This window comes from Mandrillus leucophaeus, unplaced genomic scaffold (assembly GCF_000951045.1).
Source record: "Mandrillus leucophaeus isolate KB7577 unplaced genomic scaffold, Mleu.le_1.0 Scaffold62, whole genome shotgun sequence".
NCBI lineage: Eukaryota > Metazoa > Chordata > Mammalia > Primates > Cercopithecidae > Mandrillus > Mandrillus leucophaeus.
In genome coordinates this window covers 5,972,072-5,990,196 of record NW_012106697.1, presented here as the reverse complement: position 1 = coordinate 5,990,196, position 18,125 = coordinate 5,972,072, and the positions used below count along the sequence as shown (strand labels likewise).

General features: G+C 39.2%; 1 protein-coding gene across 1 annotated transcript in view; it reads left to right on the top strand.

The window, feature by feature from the left end:
- Positions 1–255: 255 nt before the first annotated feature.
- The window catches only part of UFSP2 (UFM1-specific peptidase 2), a 23,973-nt gene continuing 6,103 nt past the window's right edge, over positions 256–18,125 (top strand). The window contains exons 1-10 of the mRNA XM_012000173.1: positions 256–388; positions 3,697–3,775; positions 7,487–7,670; positions 7,752–7,818; positions 10,439–10,596; positions 10,962–11,154; positions 12,452–12,598; positions 15,382–15,546; positions 15,724–15,848; positions 17,686–17,762. Coding sequence (XP_011855563.1) covers positions 386–388; positions 3,697–3,775; positions 7,487–7,670; positions 7,752–7,818; positions 10,439–10,596; positions 10,962–11,154; positions 12,452–12,598; positions 15,382–15,546; positions 15,724–15,848; positions 17,686–17,762 — 1,198 coding nt within the window. The 5' untranslated portion in view covers positions 256–385. The remainder of the gene's footprint in view (positions 389–3,696; positions 3,776–7,486; positions 7,671–7,751; positions 7,819–10,438; positions 10,597–10,961; positions 11,155–12,451; positions 12,599–15,381; positions 15,547–15,723; positions 15,849–17,685; positions 17,763–18,125) is intronic.

Sequence of the window (18,125 nt, the reverse complement as noted above, 5' to 3'; positions counted from 1 at the left end):
TTCCACAACAGCTGGCGTTTATTGTGTGATGTGTTGCCCCGGGTACGGGAGAATCCATTCCAAGCGCGCTGAGGGGGAATACGAGGAGATTCGAATCCGCATCGAAGAACACACAGAAGGACGTGTGAGTGTTCGCAGGACAGAAAAGACTTAGCTAAGAGAATTCATCAAACATAAGCCTTCGGCTACCCGCCCCGCCCCGCCTCGCCGTCGGCGAGGGACTGTAGTGTGGTACGCTCCGTGACGTAATGCCGCCGAGCACGTCGGGAGTTGTAGTTGGTCCGCCCGGGCCCCGCCCCTCGACCGTGCGGAGACGCCACTTCAGGGCCGTCCCCCGGAGCTTTTGGGCAGGCGTCGTCGTCCCTGTCACCGCCACGTCGCGGACATGGTGAGTCCACGTCGCGGACATGGTGAGCTAGTCACCGACCCGTGTGTTTTTCCCCGGACTTTGGCAGCCGCCACGAGCAGGGCTCCACAGCGCCTGAAAGGAGCTGGTCCTGCCGGGGCCCAAGATGGCAGCGGCGAGCTCCGCGGGCTGGGCGGCCCTGCGGTTCGCCTGTCTCCGCGCTGGGCCGGAGGGAAAGTGCCCCACACAAGTGTGCACCCCGCCTCGGCCACTTTGGACACGCACCCCTTGCTGCTCCTCTGTGTGAAAGCATTTTGAGAGACTTTTCGGCGTTTTTGAAGCCTTGCAAGAAGGGCTTCACCTGGGAAAGACAGGCGCAACTTTCTTCTATATTATATTCCCCTAGTTCCCGCGGTGTTCCCTCCCCCGGTTTCCCTCCTGTCTCATTGCTCACCAAGGTTCTCCAATCCCTATCCTAAATGTTGGTGCTCTTCAGGGATGCTTTACACCCTATGCGGTCTCCTAAAATTTTATCTCTAAGTGAGACCTTTCTTCTGAGCTCCACACCCGCAAATCTGCTAACCGTGCCTCCACTTGGATAGCTCATATGTATTTCAAACTCAGCAAGTTCCAAACTGTGCGTTTCCACCTCTCCACACCCCACACCTGCTCTTCCTCCAGGAACCCCCAACTCTATACATGGCACCACCATACATCCTGTTGTGTCTGCCCAAAACCTGGAAATCATCCTTGACATCTCCCTCTTCTCAACTCCCGGACGTGCAGTCAATGATCAAGTCCTGTAGATTCTCCTTCTAAATGTCTGTCTGTTGTCACTGTCTCCACTCTTACCATCCTTGGCCTTGAGATGTAACCATCTGGGGTATTCACCTACGTGGTCTTTTAACCAGATCTTCGCTCGTCGATGTCCCTGCGTGGAATGGGCTGTTGGACCTTCACTCACCCTTCAGATCTCAGCTGCAGTATTATTTCTTCAGAGAGTATCTCAGCTAAATCGGAAGTCTAGGAAGACTAGTGCTTTTATGAAGGATGTCTTACGGAATCTTCATAACAACCCTGGGAAGTTGTGTAGTTTTTCAGTTTTACAGAAGAGAAACAGGCTTAAATGACGAGTTAAATTGTGTAAAATTATACAGTCAGTAGCAGAGTTAAAATGTGCTCTTTCCTGTCTAACTTTTATCTTCATTATCTTTAAATATTTTTTATTTAAACGGGTACATACTAGTTTGTATGGTAGTATTCTTTATTTAACTGATTTCTTATTAATCGCTATTTAAGTGGTTTCCATTTATTTTTCTGTGATGAACAACAGTAGAATAAATGGACAACATTGGAGCTAAATTTGTCCCGAACTTCCTTGATTGTTTCCTTAGAATAAATTCCCAGAAGTAGAATTGGGACAAAGAGTATATGATCTTTCAGCGGATTACAATTTTAGAATAAATAAAAACAGTGACCCTTATAGAAATGTGACAAAGGATTTGTAAAATGAGAAAAATTGTATTGGTACCTATTTAATACTGTTCTGAGGATTGGAGTGAGTATGTATGTTTAGCATAGTGCCTTTTACATGTTTTTGTTTTGTTTTATTTTTAGAGACAAGATCTTGCTCTGTTGCTCAGGCTGGAGTGCAGTGGTGTGATCATGGCTCACTGCAGCATTAACCTCCCAGGCCCAAGCAATCCTCCCACCTCAACCTCCCGAGTAGCTGGAACTACAGGTGCAGGCCACCACACTCAGCTAAATTTTTTTTTTTTTTTTTTTTGTTAAAGAGATGGGGGTCTTCCTGTGTTGCCCAGTCTGGTCTGTAACTCCTGGGCTCAAAGTGATCCTCCTCTCTCCGCCTCCCAAAGTGTTGGGATTATAGGCGTGAGCCACTGCACCCTGCCTGCCTTTTACATTTGAAGAGCTTAGTAAATGTTAGTACTTACTCATTTATTTCAAAATAGGGGTCTTAGTGTGTACTGTGGTTCTTCAGTCTGTTTGAGAGATGTTTTGAGAATCTGATGAAATTTTGAAACCTCTTCCCAAAAGAAATCTCCCCCTCTCTTTGCTCCCTTCCTGTCTCTTTCTGTCGTGTGTGTGTGTATATGTATGAACATGTGTATCTGTGTGTATATATGTACACACACAATGATACATGTCATTTGTCATATATCATCAACCAACTGAAACTCAGCATATGGATCCAAGTTAAGAACTGATCTGTTCCATTTTACAAGTGCTCTTTTCCCTTTATAAGTTGTAAGCATCCTGTGCCTTTTAATTTTCAGCAAAAACATGGGTTTTTTATGGCTATATGATATTCATTTTTTTAAAACCAATCTCCTGTTGGTGGCAGTTAATATCCGTATACCGGAATCTTTGTGTGGTTTTCAGATTTTTCTTAGACTAAGTCTAAGATTCTAAATGCGTATCACTAGATCAAGCCTATGAGTGTAAACCTTTGATTCTTCCTGCCATATTCTCTGAAGAATTCCACCAGTTGATATCCCACCCTCAGTATTAGTTTCCTCTCATTGTCTTGACTCCCTGGTATTCTTATATTAGGTTCAGTGCCTTGTCACATTCTTAAACTAGTTCTTTATCGTTGATGTTTTATTGTCATTGTTAAATCTGTCAAGATTATAATTTAGAAAGATTGTATTAAAGCAGTAGTTCTCAACTGTTCACATTAGAATCACTGGCATGGGGGCATTAGGGTACTTTCAAATATCCCTGTGCCAGCTGGGTGCGGTGGCTCACGCCTGCAATCCCAGCACTTTGGGAGGCCGAGACGGCAGATCACTTGAGACCAGGAGTTCAAGACCAACCTGGCCAATATTCTGAAATCCCGTCTTTACTAAAAATACAAAATTAGCCAGGCGTGGTGGTACATGTCTGTAATCTCAGCTATACGGGAGGCTGAGGCAGGAGAATCTCTTAAACCCAGGTGGCGGAGGTTGCAGTGAGCTGAGATTGTGCCACTGCACTCCAGCCTGGGTGACAGAGTGAGACCCTGTCTCAAAAAAAAAAAAAAAAAAAAAAAAATCCCTGTGCCTCGGCCTACCCCTTAGACCAATTAATCAGAATCTCTGGGAGTACAGCCCAGGTATCAGTATTTCAAGCTCCCCAGGTGATTTCAGTATAGAACAAAGGTTGAGAACCCCTGATTTAAAATTTTGGAGTTGCTTTTGTTTTTGTTTTTTCCATGAATTAACTCATGAAATAATTTGAGGAATCAAGATTAATTAATGTCTTAACACTAAACTCAATTAGATTCTAATTTATATGAAAGTGAGTTTGTTTTGTTTTACAAGGGAGTTTGTCTTTATCTCTGTTTGTTCTAGGTGATTTCAGAAAGTATGGATATACTCTTCAGAATAAGAGGAGGCCTTGATTTAGCTTTTCAGCTAGCTACTCCTAATGGTAGGTCTTCTGAAAAATTCTTTTTTATTAGAAAATTGATAGTGAAATTTACTGATATTATCTCCATTTTGCAAATGAAACTGAGTGAGAGATAGGATGAACTAAAATTATATTGTTGGTAAGTACATTAAATGGGACTTACACTTAGACACTGTGTTCCAGCACACCCACCAGCCCCTGGCGCACCTCTGTGCAGATTAAGAAAAGATGTTCCCTTTCTTAAGAAACTTTACTCCCCTCTTCATTAACTGTCACAATAAATGTAAATATCCACAATGAGCATATTGTAAATGTGCATCAAGAATTGTACATTACAGACTTGCAATTGTATATATAATCCTGAGTCTCCAGAACCTACTCTCTTAAATGCTACATTATATGGGGATGAGTACAAGAACTTTATGGGAGAAAAATCAACAGAGTTTATATGAAGCAAATTCTAGGATGTCTTCCTGTTGCTGACTTGAACAACAGTCACAAACTGAGATAAAGAACATCAGGAGGAATGGGATGAGCTGTGTTTGAGATTTTGTTTCATTTGATGTCAGTGGGAGGTCGAGTACAGATTCCCAACAGGCATTTGGCTGAGTCAGAAATTTAGAAGAGTGTGGTCGGAGTTGGAGCTAGAGAATGTCATGTCTCTGAAGGATGATAGTTAACACCGTCATAATAAATGAAATCACTCATGAAAAGTACAATTGGTGGTACCAGAAGCCACAGAGCAGTTCAGAAAGATAAGGAATGAAAAGTACTGTATTAGTCTGTTTTGCATCGCTCTAAAGGAATACCTGCGACTGGGTAATTTATAAAGAAGAGGTTTATTTGGCTCACAGTTCTGCAGACTGTACAAAAAGCATAGTGCCAGTATCTGCTTCTGGTGAGGCTCAGGAAACTTTCAGTCATGGTAGAAGGCACATGAGGGGGCAGTGTATCACATGGCAAAAGAAGGAGCGAAAGAGAGGGGAGGAGGTGCCAGGCTGTTTTAAAGAACCAGCTCTTTTGTGAACTGGTAAGAGTGAGAACTCACTCTTATTACTGTGAGGATGGCACCAAGCCATTCATGAGGGACCATGATTCAAACGCCTCCCACCAGGCCCCACTTCCAACACTGGGGATCCCATTTCAACATGAAATTTGGAGGGGACAGACACCTAAACTGATCAGATACCAGCAATCCTTGAAGGAGACTGCAGCTGGTCATCCTTTCCTAGCCCCGTGGAAGGGAGGGAGAGGGTGCAGAATATTCTTTTCCACCCATCCCTTCAACCAATATATTGTTCTCAGTTTTGGTCCACATTTGCATCCCTACCACCAGACTACATTAAACTACATTTCTGGGACAGAGACCCAGGCATCAGTAAGCTTTCTAGGTAATTCGAATGTGCCGTTAATATGAGAACCATTTTATAAGGACTAAATCACTCATTTTCGGGCCTATGTTGTTAGTTTTTTCCTAAAATGTTACTTTATGGATAAAACCTTACGTTTCACAACTTGATATAAACTGAAAACATACTTTACCATAATCTTATTCCAAAGTAGAATTAATCCATTAATCAGTCAATAATCCCATAATCAAATGTAAACAAGGCCTACAGATACTTTTTACCTAGTAATTAATATATTTGAACTTGTCTTCTGACTTATTGTATTCCTCCTCCTTAATCGAACTCTGTCAACCCTCAACAAAGGGACTCTCATTTATGAGAAAATACAGAGAATGGACATGCTTAACTTTAAAGGCTTCACAATTTTTTTTAGGTAACTTTACCAAATAGTCCTTTAGGGATAAACAGAAGCTAATTTAAAATTATGTTTGTGTTTTGTAGTGCAACTGAAAATCTTTAAATTCTGCTTTCTGAAACATATCAAGATATTTTAATATCTGATTTGTTATGAATAATCTCTTCTGTACAATAGCCCCAAAGTATTTATTTATCAAGATACCAGTGTAGACATTATTTATTTATTTATTTTTAAAATACTTTTTGAGCAGAATCAGGTCGTTGAATAAATATTTAACTACGAGGTTAAATAGGCTTAGGATTTAGTAATGTAAGGCTAAGGCGAGTATTTAAAGATTGTCCCCTTTGACTATATCTTCTTATATTGTTTTGACTTTGGAAACATAAAAATGTTTCCAAATTGAATATGTCGAGTATTCAAAAATATTAAAATACTCGAATTTTTTGAATATTCAAACATTTTTTTAAAAGTCCATTGAAACGAAATCCTTGAAAACAAAAACAAACTAAAACAAATATCATGTTGGTGACATAACCATACAGAGGAAGAAAAACCAACTGTGACTTGAGAACACAGAACTTCGATTATATAGGCGTAGTGGGATATAGTCCAAGGAGAAGAAGAACTAAGACATTTAAATTTCACTCAATAGTTTTATTGCTATAAGTAGTACATTATTTTAATAGTAACTGGCATCTTATACATTACTGATGGGAATATAAAATGGTATGGCTGTGAAAACAGCTTGGCCGTTCCTGAAAGTGTTAAACAGAGAGTTGCCGTGTGACTCAGAAATTCTACTCTGGGTGATCACCCAAGAGAACTGAAAACACATCCACACAGAAACTGAACTTCTGCACAAATGTTCATGGCAGCATATACATGACAGTCAAATAGTGGAAACAAATGTACATCAATTTATGAATGAATAACAAAATTGGTGTATCCACACAATGGAATATTATCCTGCCATAAAAAAGAATGAAATACTGATTCATGCTACAATACAGATGAAATATTATGCCGAGTGAAAGAAGCCAGACACAAAAAGTCACATAGTGTATGATTCCACTTATGTGAAATGTCCAGAATAGGCAAATCCATAAAGAAGAAAGTAGGTTAATAATTGCCATGGGTAGTATGCTGAAATTCTTTTCATTTTGCAAAGGAAGCTGAGAGGTAAAAACTAAGATCATATAGTTAGTAAGTGGATTGAACGGGATTTAAACTTAGATATTGTGTTCCAGCATCTCCACCAGCCCATGGAGTACCATGTGCAAATTAGAAAAGATGTAGGAGGGCTGGGCGCGGTGGCTCACGCCTGTAATCCCAGCACTTTGGGAGGCCGGGGCAGGCGGATCACGAGGTCAGGGGATCGAGACCATCCTGGCTAACACGATGAAACCCCGTCTCTACTAAAAATACAAAAATTAGCCAGGCGTGGTGGTAGGCACCTGTAGACCCAGCTACTTGGGAGGCTGAGACAGGAGAAAGGCATGAACCTGGGAGGTGGAGCTTGCAGTGAGCCCAGTTCGCGCCACTGCACTCCAGCCTGGGTGACAGAGCGAGACTCCGTGTCAAAAAAAAAGAAAAGAAAAGAAAAAAAAAGACATAGGAGGTAAATCAGAAAATTTTCAATTTGAGAAAAGTCGGGGGAATGAGAAATGACTGCTGGTAGGTACAGGGTTTCTTTTTGGAGTGATGAAAATGTTCTAGAATTAGTGATGATTGTAAAACCTTATGAATATACTAAAAGCCCTAAATTGCTTTAAAAGAATGAATTTTATGGTCTGTGAATTTTGTCTCAATTTTTTAAAAAGATAGGGAAAAAAATTTTAAAATAATTATTGAATATGGGGAATGGGTATTGAGAGTTTTACTATGCTCTACTTTTGTGTATGTTTGGAACCATTCATGTTGAAAATTTTGTTTTTCTTAACTTCTATTTACATTCTTTTAATTTAGAAATTTTTCTCAAGAAGGCACTGAAACATGTGTTGAGTGACCTGTCAACCAAGCTTTCTTCAAACGCCCTTGTGTTCAGAATTTGCCACAGTTCAGTGTATATATGGCCTAGCAGTGACGTAAACACCATTCCTGGAGACCTGACTGATGCTTCCGCTTGTAAGAACATACTGCGCTTTATTCAGTGAGTACGTTTGAAGAGTTCTAGAAATGTTTTCAAAACATCATTTCATATTATAAATGTCTTTGTGTATTAAAAATTTAGATTTGAGCCGGAAGAAGATATAAAACGAAAATTCATGAGAAAGAAGGACAAAAAATTATCAGACATGGTAAGCAAACCATCTGTCTTCTCTACTGATAAAACTGTTAAATCTTTGAATTTGGAACTGAGTGCAACCTTAGAAATAATTTAACCCTCTTATCATAGGTCAGAATATTGATGTCCAAAAAGATTAAATGACTTGCCAAAAGTTATATTTGTCTTACATATCTCAACTTTTGTCTCATTATAATACATAATCTCAAAAGGGTTGTTATTGTAATGCTTTCTCTGCTCCCATGAAAATAAAACAGCCTGAATACATTTATAAATTATTTAAATTAAATCGAGGCATTCTGAATCATGACAGAGCGACACACTGTGCCACATAAAATAAATAGTAAATGATTTATTTTTCTTCACACTATTCTTGGTTCTGTTGCTTTTGTGTGTGTGTGTGTGTGTGTGTGTGTGTGTGTGTGTTTTGAGATGGAGTTTCACTCTTGTTGCCCAGGCGGGAGTCCCATGGCACAATCTCGGCTCACTGCAACCTCCGCCTCCCTGGTTCAAGCGATTCTCCTGCCTCAGCCTTCTGAGTATCTGGGACCACAGGCGCCCGCCACCACGCCCGGCTAATTTTTGTATTTTTAGTAGAGACAGGATTTCACCATGTTGGCCAGGCTGGTCTCAAACTCCTGACCTCAGGTGATCCACCTGCCTCGGGCTCCCAAAGTGCTGGGATTACAGGCATGAGCCACCGCGCCTGGCTGGTTCTGTTGATTTTTGAACCAATATTACTGAGTACCTGCCATGTGCCACAAACTTTAACAGATGTTGAAGATAAAAAATGGAGATGCTTCTTCAAGGCACGAAGTTGTACAAAGTTAATATGACTACAGTGTTTCCAGGCTAGTAGAGGGAGAATGGGTGGACGTAAGGCTGGAGAGGTGGGCACAGGCCTCTTTAGAAGAGGCCTAACGAAACCACTAGCTATGGAAATACAGAAAAGGGATTGGATACGAGAGATATTTAGGGATACAGTGGATTCTGCTTGGAAACTAACTGGCAAGATCAGTTTCTTGCGTGGGTAAAGATGGAAGGTGAGGAGGACATGAGGTTGGTTTGGGCCATGTTTAAGACCTCAGTAAGATGTACAGATGAGCTGTTAGATTTACAGATGTGGAATGCACAAAATAATTATGGGCTGGATACAATGATTTGAAAATTACCAGTAATTGGAGCTTGACATTTTGAGGGGTACAGGTGAGTTCTTTTTAAGACTGTTCCTCCTTTTGGATTTGTTTTATGCTTCCTTGCTATTAGAGTTAGGTCATGTATTATTGGCAGGGATACCACAGAAGCGAGGTTGTGACCTCAGCACATCATATGAAAGAGAAACGGTTATCAGTCTGTTCCTATTATTGGTGAGGTTAACTTCACTTACCTAAGATGGCATCCACCAGTTTTCTCCGTGGTAAAGGTACTGTTTTTTGCCTTATAATTAGTATCTTGTGGGAAGAAACTTTGATACTACATATGTATCTTACTTTAGTCCTCATCAGATTTTTACCCACCACTTTTAGCATCCATTGATAATTTTTGCCAGAATCCAGTATTAACCTGGTGATTACAAAGTGGTGATTTTTCTAAATCTATCATTTCCTTCTGTATTATCTGCCATGGATTCTTATTTTATGCAGTAGTTTATAATCTGGTACTATCATTAGTTATTTTGATGCTCACATTTTCCAAGATTTGGCCAATAGAAGCTTCTTCAAGCTGGCTCCGGTGCCTTTCTAACATTGTAATTTTGGGCACTTCCTACTTTTTTCCAGGTGCAACATGTGTTTTCCCTGTTCTAGCTGGGGAATCAGTCATTTTTCCATGGGCACAAACTTTTAGACATTTATACTGTCCACACACACACACACACACACACACACACATATAACACATTCATTTTTATCTATGTAAATCACATTGATACCTCCAGTTCCACTTCAACCCTAGAGTGCTTGACCTTTTCCCAGTGAGAAGTCTGTCTCCCAGGATCCTCAATATTTTGCAAAATTTGTTTAGTGTAAATTTCAGAATTGTTCCATACCCCTGTAAAAATCAAACCTACAAAGTAGAATTCAGTATTTGTTTATAGTTATTTATGTATTAGACCAGGGGTATATAGTTACATGTTTGAAAGTTCCTTTGGTGTGTGGTTATTTTATGTTCATTTGATTTTTAAAAAATTTTAAGTCAATATAAAAGTGGAGAGAATCATGTAATGAACCCCAGTGAACCTATGCATGGTTTTAATGTTTATCAACACATGGCCAGTCTGATTTCATCTTTACTTCTTAATCCCTCTCCCCACATTATTTTGAAGCAAAAAGTAATTTCTTTTTAAAATAATATTTGTGCTTTTAATCTTTTTACTGTAGTACCGCTTTATATACTATCCTTTAAAAGTCCTTTTACCGGCTGGTCTGGGGGTAGTGAGTTATCTCAATTGACCATTCACAGCCAGTTACAGATTGAACTCCTTGTTCTCTACTCTTTCCCCCCTTTTCACTACTGTACTTGACTAGTCTTAAATTTTTTTTCTTAATAAAAAATACATTTTTGAAAAGTCTTTTTACTTTTTATATTTAGTCTTTAATATACTACAAGTTGACTATTCCTGTTTATCTGTATAGCATCAAATAGTAAATATAGATCTTATGCTGGAAATGTCAACCTCCCTGGCAGCTGTAACGCCCATCATTGAAAGGGAAAGCGGAGGACACCATTATGTTAATATGACTTTACCTGTCGATGCAGTTATATCTGTGGCTCCAGAAGAAACATGGGGAAAGTAAGTATTTTTGTAGTACCACTGCCACATTTAAATCAGGGCCCTTCCCCAAACCCATGTTTCTGTATCCTATAGGCATACGTAAGGTGTGATTTTCTCCTTGTTTATTATTAACCTAAGAGCCATCTATTAGTTAAATGGTTATTTGGAGGAAGTAGGGTGGGTAGCATGCTAAAACCTGGAGGATTTCCCTTTATCCACAAGAGCAAATATACAGTTTCTTTTATAATGCATAATTCAGACTTCCTTTAGCAAACCTGGTCCAATCAAGTTTTTTACTATATTAAGAATATATTAGCTCTGTACTTCTCTTTATTGTAGCCACTATAACTTTTGTTAATACACTTATATGTTTCCCCCCCCAGAGTTCGTAAACTCCTAGTTGATGCAATTCATAATCAACTGACTGACATGGAAAAATGTATTTTGAAATATATGAAAGGAACGTCTATTGTGGTCCCTGAACCACTGCACTTTTTATTACCAGGGAAAAAAAATCTTGTAACAATTTCCTATCCTTCAGGAATACCAGATGGCCAGCTGCAGGCCTATAGGAAGGTAAAACCAGTTCATTTATTCTTAGAAAAAACAATAATGACTATCATTCATTTTGTATTTAATTATATATTTCCACTAAATAGGGAAGGGATTTTGTGATTTAACTTAAAAGTGTAGAAGTTAGACTGTTCATTTTACACATTATTTAATTTCTGTTCTCTTGAAACTTTAAGTAGTATTAGTGAAAAAATCTTATGTTGAACCTGTATGTAACATTTTAATTTTAAATGCTCGGTGTGGTTCATATATTCTGTGAAATTTTAATATTTTTCCCTAATGAAACATAGAAATGAAAAGGTGCTTACCTGCCTAAAGTAGCTGGTGTAAACAAATTTCTGTAACTTCCAGGTTTGTGAAAGAAACAAGATGACAGTTAGGGAAGGAAAATGATAACTTATGCTAATTCTGAATAGGGTTTATGGTAATACTCCACCAGTAAGGTTATTTGGGCTTTATTAGAGGAATTTGGGAGCAAACATTACCAGCATTCAGAGTAATGAGGTTTACTGGCAAAATGGCTGGTTGTGGAATACATCTTTTTGGTATGTGGACTTGCTTAGAACTCATCAAATTAGACCACGGAGCATCTTCCTAATTTCTGTCCTTAGGGAGAGACGTGATACCCTGACCCTCTGTATGTGGCGGTGACTTGGTTTATAGAAGCAGCAGCTACAGGAGCTGATCTTTTCAAACCACTAGAGCACAAGATATGATAAAGAACATGTCAAAATTTTAAAATAGCTATTACATGTTTTTATACAGTTGGGAAAATATCACATTTTAAACATGTATGTGTATTTATTTTCCTGCCATATTGGTTGGTTTTAGACCACTAACTTCTACTCTGTAGCTTAATCACTACCACTTAAAATATAAAATATTTGTAAAGCACTCTAGACATGATTTTTCAAAATACTTTGATATAATTATTGTTAATTATAATTTACTCATTTACAAGGCCATTTCAAAGCCAGTCTTTAGCCTGGATGTATTTTAACAGACTATGTTATAATAATTATTTAAAAATTATCTCAGTTCTCTTACTCTAACAATTTATATTCATTTTTCTCTGTTCCCTTCCAGTTTCTACCCAGATACAGACGTAAACGAAAATAAATCTTGGTTTTAGTTCAGTTTTCACTATCTTTGATGTTAGTGAATTAAACCATAAGTGTTTGGAAACTTTTATAACCCATATATAATTTTCTGTGTTTTATAACATCTTTAGTTTATTTATTGACTAGGAATCTAAATCACCAACATTTTTTCTTTTTCCATTGATTCTGACTTATTTTAGGAGTTACATGATCGCTTCAATCTGCCTCATGACAGACCCTATTTCAAAAGGTCTAATGCTTATCACTTTCCAGATGAACCATACAAAGATGGTTACATTAGAAATCCACATACTTATCTTAATCCACCTAACATGGAGACTGGTATGGTGAGTTTAACTAATTATGGGAGTCACTTGATCAGTAATGTTATTAGTTGTTTTTTGTTGTTACCTGGTAGAAGACTTGATTCATGATATATTCATTCCTAAAACATGATTTATCACCCATCTCTGTTAACAGGCATTGCTTAAGATAGCAGTAATTAAAAATGGTCTAGAAAAGTTAGTAATAGGTAGTATATACCACATTTATCTTACCAAAATTCTCCTTATTTCTTTAAAGGCTTGTCCCATTTTTTCATTCTGGATACCTGAGAAATCATGCTAATTAAGGGCATAGTCTACCCAAACCATACTGTAGGATACGTGTTTTTGTTTTTGTTTTGTTTTGTTTTGAGACGGAGTCTCACTCTGTCACTCAGGTTGTAGTGCAATGGTGTGATCTCAGCTCACTGCAACCTCCACTTCTCGGGTTCAAGCAATTCTCCTGCCTCAGCCTCCTGAGTAGCTGGGGTTACAGGCACCTGCTACCACACCTGGCTAATTTTTGTATTTTTAGTAGAGACAGGATTTCACCATGTTGGCCAGGCTGGTCTTGAACTCCTGACCTCAAGTGATTCGCCATGTAGGCCTTCCAAAGTGCTGGAATTACAGGTGTGAGCCACTGTGCCCAGCCACTGTAGGATAAGTCTACACTTATTTTCTGTGTAACATATACCCGGTTGCCATAGTGAGGTATTCTGTGTAACATATACCTCACTAAAGGTAGCTCAAATAAGAGTGAACTGGCAGAGGGTGTTAGAAGGGTTACTTTAAGGATGCATGGAGGCCAATGTGAAAGGACCTTATAGGCATCCAAGATTAGGAATACCAGTACAGCCGGGTCTCTCAGAAACAGCAGCCCTGTGACTGGCAGCTGTCCCCCCTCAGTCTCTCTCAAGGACTCCGTGGATACCTTGGTGGCATTGCTGTTGCTTTCTGTGTATGCTTGTGATCCTAACTGGCCTGTTCTTAACTTTTACTCTGTCTGCTCAGCCTCATACCCTCTATGTCCTTACTGTTTCAGCTTGTGTGTCACTTTTTCCTGTTCTTCCTCAGCTGCTCAGTATATGCCTCATTCCAACTGCATTTCCTGCTGCCAGCTGCCTGGCTAACTCTGCACCTCTCAATTCAGATTCCCAAGAGAAAGAAGACTTGGCCATCGTATCGTGGCATTTATTGAAACTTGTATTTGTTCCCTAAAAAATAATCACATACTTGATTGCTTAAAACTACAGAAATGTATTGTCTCAGTTCTGGAGGTCTGAAAGTAGTGTCATTGGGCTGACATCACAGTGTCAGCAGGGCCACCTTCCCTCCATAGGCTCTGGGGGAGAATCCATTCCTTAATCTGGTGGCTGCTAGCATCCTTTGGTTTGTGGCCCCATCGTTCTGATCTCTGTCTCCTTGGTCACATTACCTTCTCCTCCTATGCCCACTCTTTTAAGAATATATGTGATTGCATTTGGGGCCCACTGGAATCCAGGATAACCTGCCCATCTTAAGATCCTTAACTTAGTCATGTCTATAATACCTTTGCTTTTCTTTTTTCTTTTACTTTTTAGCACAGAGGATGCATTCACAAGTTCCAGGGATTAGGACATATATTCCTTTTGGGAGCCACCTTTCAGCCTGCCACAATGGTCAAGTTACAAATTTTTCTATCTGTGCTTGGGCAGAATATATATTCTCTAATTGTTGGGTGAGGGTTGGTTCCGTCTTTGCCCCTCTCTCTTCTCACCTAATTTTTAAAAAATAATATCAGTTTGGAGCCAGGCATGGTGGTATGTAACTGTAATCCCAGCTGCTCAGGAGGCTGAGGCAGGAGGATCACTTGAGCCCGGAAGTTTAAGACCAACCTGAGCAACATAGTGAGACCCAATCTCAAAAAAATAAAAACAAAAACCCAGTTCTTTAAAAAAAGACGTATACATTCTTAGCATTATAAGTAAGAATTTATGTGATATTAGTAATTTATTTATTTTTATTTTTTGAGCCTTAATTTAGGGTCATCAAATCACATACCTGGGCTGCAATCATAGCAGGTTTGTAAATTTGCACAAACATTCTTCCTGTGTCCCATGATATGGACCCTTCACTTGTTCGTTCATTCCTTTATTCCTTCCTTCCTTCATTCAGCATTTATTCAACAACATTTATGCCAACTGCGTGCCAGGCATGTTGTAGAAGCTTGGGCCCCAAAATGGATAAGACACGGTGTATGTACTCACTGAGCTCACATTCTAGTGTAGGTAGGCAGATATTTTTTAAATGATATGTAATGTGTCAGGTAGTGATATACTTTGACAAATAAAAACATAAAGAGGACAGAGATGACAGGTGAGGCAGGGGGTGGGGCAGTGAGAGAATGAGTGGCCCGTCTGTAGACTGCATGGTCAGGGAAGACCTCTGACATCTAAATGGAGACCTGAGTGAAGTAAGAGTGCAAGCTGGACAATTAAATTGGGAAAAGAGAGCTCCAGGCCAGGAGAACCATGAGGCTCCGAGGTCATGTTGCCCCTGGTATATGGGAACTGAAAGTAGAGGGAGCAATAGGGAAAAGTTTAGGAGATGAAATTGAAGAGGAGGCCCGAAGGTAGGTCCTGCTGGGCCCCGTGGTAAGGACTTTGAACCTCAGATAAAAAGCCAAGAAGGTATAATGTTAAACCATAGATCTGTGAAGGCATTTTTATAAGGAACTACAGTGACATTAAACATAATTCAGGAGCATATATAGAATATGTACTTCTATCCTAAGTTAATATTTCACTGTGTTTCTTCTCTGTGTATAGATTTGTGTGGTCCAGGGCGTATATGGTTATCATCATTATATGCAGGATCGGATTGATGACAATGGCTGGGGCTGTGCTTATCGATCTCTGCAGACTATCTGCTCTTGGTTCAAACATCAGGGATACACAGAGAGGTCCATTCCAACACACAGAGAAATTCAGCAGGTACAGAACATATCATTTTAAATTATAATCAACTCTACATTTCATTAGCCCTTAATATAATATACCATTGATAATATTTGTTACCTCATGGTGCAGACTTATTTCTGTTTTGAAGAAAAAAGTATTCTTAATGCCTGTCTTGTGTATGGATTTTTTTATATTTTTAAATACATAAAGGCTCTAGTCGATGCCGGTGACAAACCAGCAACATTTGTCGGATCACGGCAATGGATTGGATCTATTGAGGTACAGCTGGTACTAAACCAATTGATTGGTATAACTTCAAAAATACTGTTTGTCAGGTAAGGACACTTTAAGAAATTAGATAAATTATTTCAAAGTGACTTTGTGAGTAATGTATACTTGTATTATTTAGGCCTAATTTTAGCCTAGAAGAGGAAACCTTAAAAATATATTAACGTTGAGTAGTTATAAAAATTGTATTAACAGTTTCTTTATGCTCCAATCTTGTAAAAAGTTTTAAAAGGAAAAACTCAGATGTTGATCTATGACTGAGCTTTTTGTTTACCTCCTGCTCTTTTTCTTCCTAAAATATTAATAATCCAGTCATGAGTCCAAATAATGTATTCATTTTGTCTTTTCCAGTGTATCTTAACCATAATTCTAATATTAAAATGAGAAAATATAAATAATTTTCTATGACCATAACTAGCTTACTCCTGATTGTATGAGCTTATGTTTTAAAATACATTTTCTAGCTGGGCGCAGTGGCTCACGCCTGTAATCCTAGCACTTTGGGAGGCCGAGGTGGGTGGATCCCCTGAGGTCAGGAGTTTGAGACCAGCCTGGCCAGCAGGGCGAAATCCCGTCTTTACTAAAAATACAAAAAAATTAGCTGGGTGTGGTGGCACATGCCTGTAATCCCAGTTACTCAGGAGGCTGAGTATGACTGAGCTTTTTGTTTACCTCCTGCTCTTTTTCTTCCTAAAATATTAATAATCCAGTCATGAGTCCAAATAATGTATTCATTTTGTCTTTTCCAGTGTATCTTAACCATAATTCTAATATTAAAATGAGAAAATATAAATAATTTTCTATGACCATAACTAGCTTACTCCTGATTGTATGAGCTTATGTTTTAAAATACATTTTCTAGCTGGGCGCAGTGGCTCATGCCTGTAATCCTAGCACTTTGGGAGGCCGAGGTGGGTGGATCACCTGAGGTCAGCAGTTTGACACCAGCCTGGCCAACATGGTGAAACCCTGTCTCTACTAAAAATACAAAAATGAGCTGGGCATGGTGGCACACATCTGTCATCCCAGCTACTCAGGAGGCTTTGAGGAAGGAGAATCCCTTGAACCTGAGAGGCGGAGGTTGCAGTGAGCTGAGATTGCGCCACTACACTCTAGTCTGGGCAACAGAGCAAGACTCCATCTCAAAAAAAAGTAATAATAAAAAACAATGACAGGCTTAAGTAGTGAAGAACTTTTTTTAAAAGTTACAGTTTTGGTACGTTAAAACATTATACATTCCTCATTAAGCAAGAGCTAAGGTTTAGCACCACCGGACACCTCCCCCCAAAAAATACCTCCTTTCATTAGCCCATCTTTCTTTCTCTTCTCAAAAGTAAGAATTCTGAGAGTCCCTAAAAATAGTATGTTGCACTTGAAAACATTTTGCAGCTTTCGCGTTGATTTCAGACACGTGTTTTAGTCCGAGACTCTCCTGGTGTGTAGACAGGTTGGTATTTTGGGTCCCAGTGTAAAGATGAGGAAATACAGACTGAGAAGTGCACCAACAAGAGGGCAAGAACCCAGCACTTAACACTCATTCTTCTGATCAGTCCATCCATAAGAACTCCCTGAGCACCAAGGTGACGTTTTAACTTCATGTGAATAAACCCAGGCCGCCTTTACGCAGCCCAAGCAGCAGAAAATCAAGGTCTGTTAGCTTCTTAACTACCACGCTGAGCGGCCTGAAGTACTTTGAGTTTATGTTGCTTTAAATCGCACAGTTTAATTGTTCTGTCAGTTCCGTACCACTTAATTTTTTTACATTTATAAATTTTATCAATAACAACCCGAAAAAACAAGAATGTAGGAAACATTGTCTCCTCGCTCATTATTTGGCCTTAGTGTTGGAAGTCATTCATCTGATAGAAAACGGTTTCTTTCTAGCCAAGGTTCAGAAATGGCCTCTCAAGGACGGGAACTGGCGAAGCATTTCCAGAGCGAAGGAACTCCAGTTATGGTCGGTAAGCTGTTTCAGACATCGGTTTTGGTAGAGTGAGTATTATGTAAAACTTATCATTGATAGAGATATTTAATGTTGCATAAAATCAGTCATTTAAAAAATTTTGAAATTAACTTTTATACCATATATATGGATCTCTGGATATTGAAAAAAATGTCCAAGGTGGCTTAAGGGTTACAAAACAGATTATAATAACCAGAAGAAGCAAAGGCTGAGAAATGGTAGCTATGTTCAAACATTTAAAGAGCTGAGAGCAGTATTAAAAAGAGGAAATGGGGCCGGGCGCGGTGGCTCAAGCCTGTAATCCCAGCACTTTGGGAGGCCGAGACGGGCGGATCACGAGGTCAGGAGATCGAGACCATCC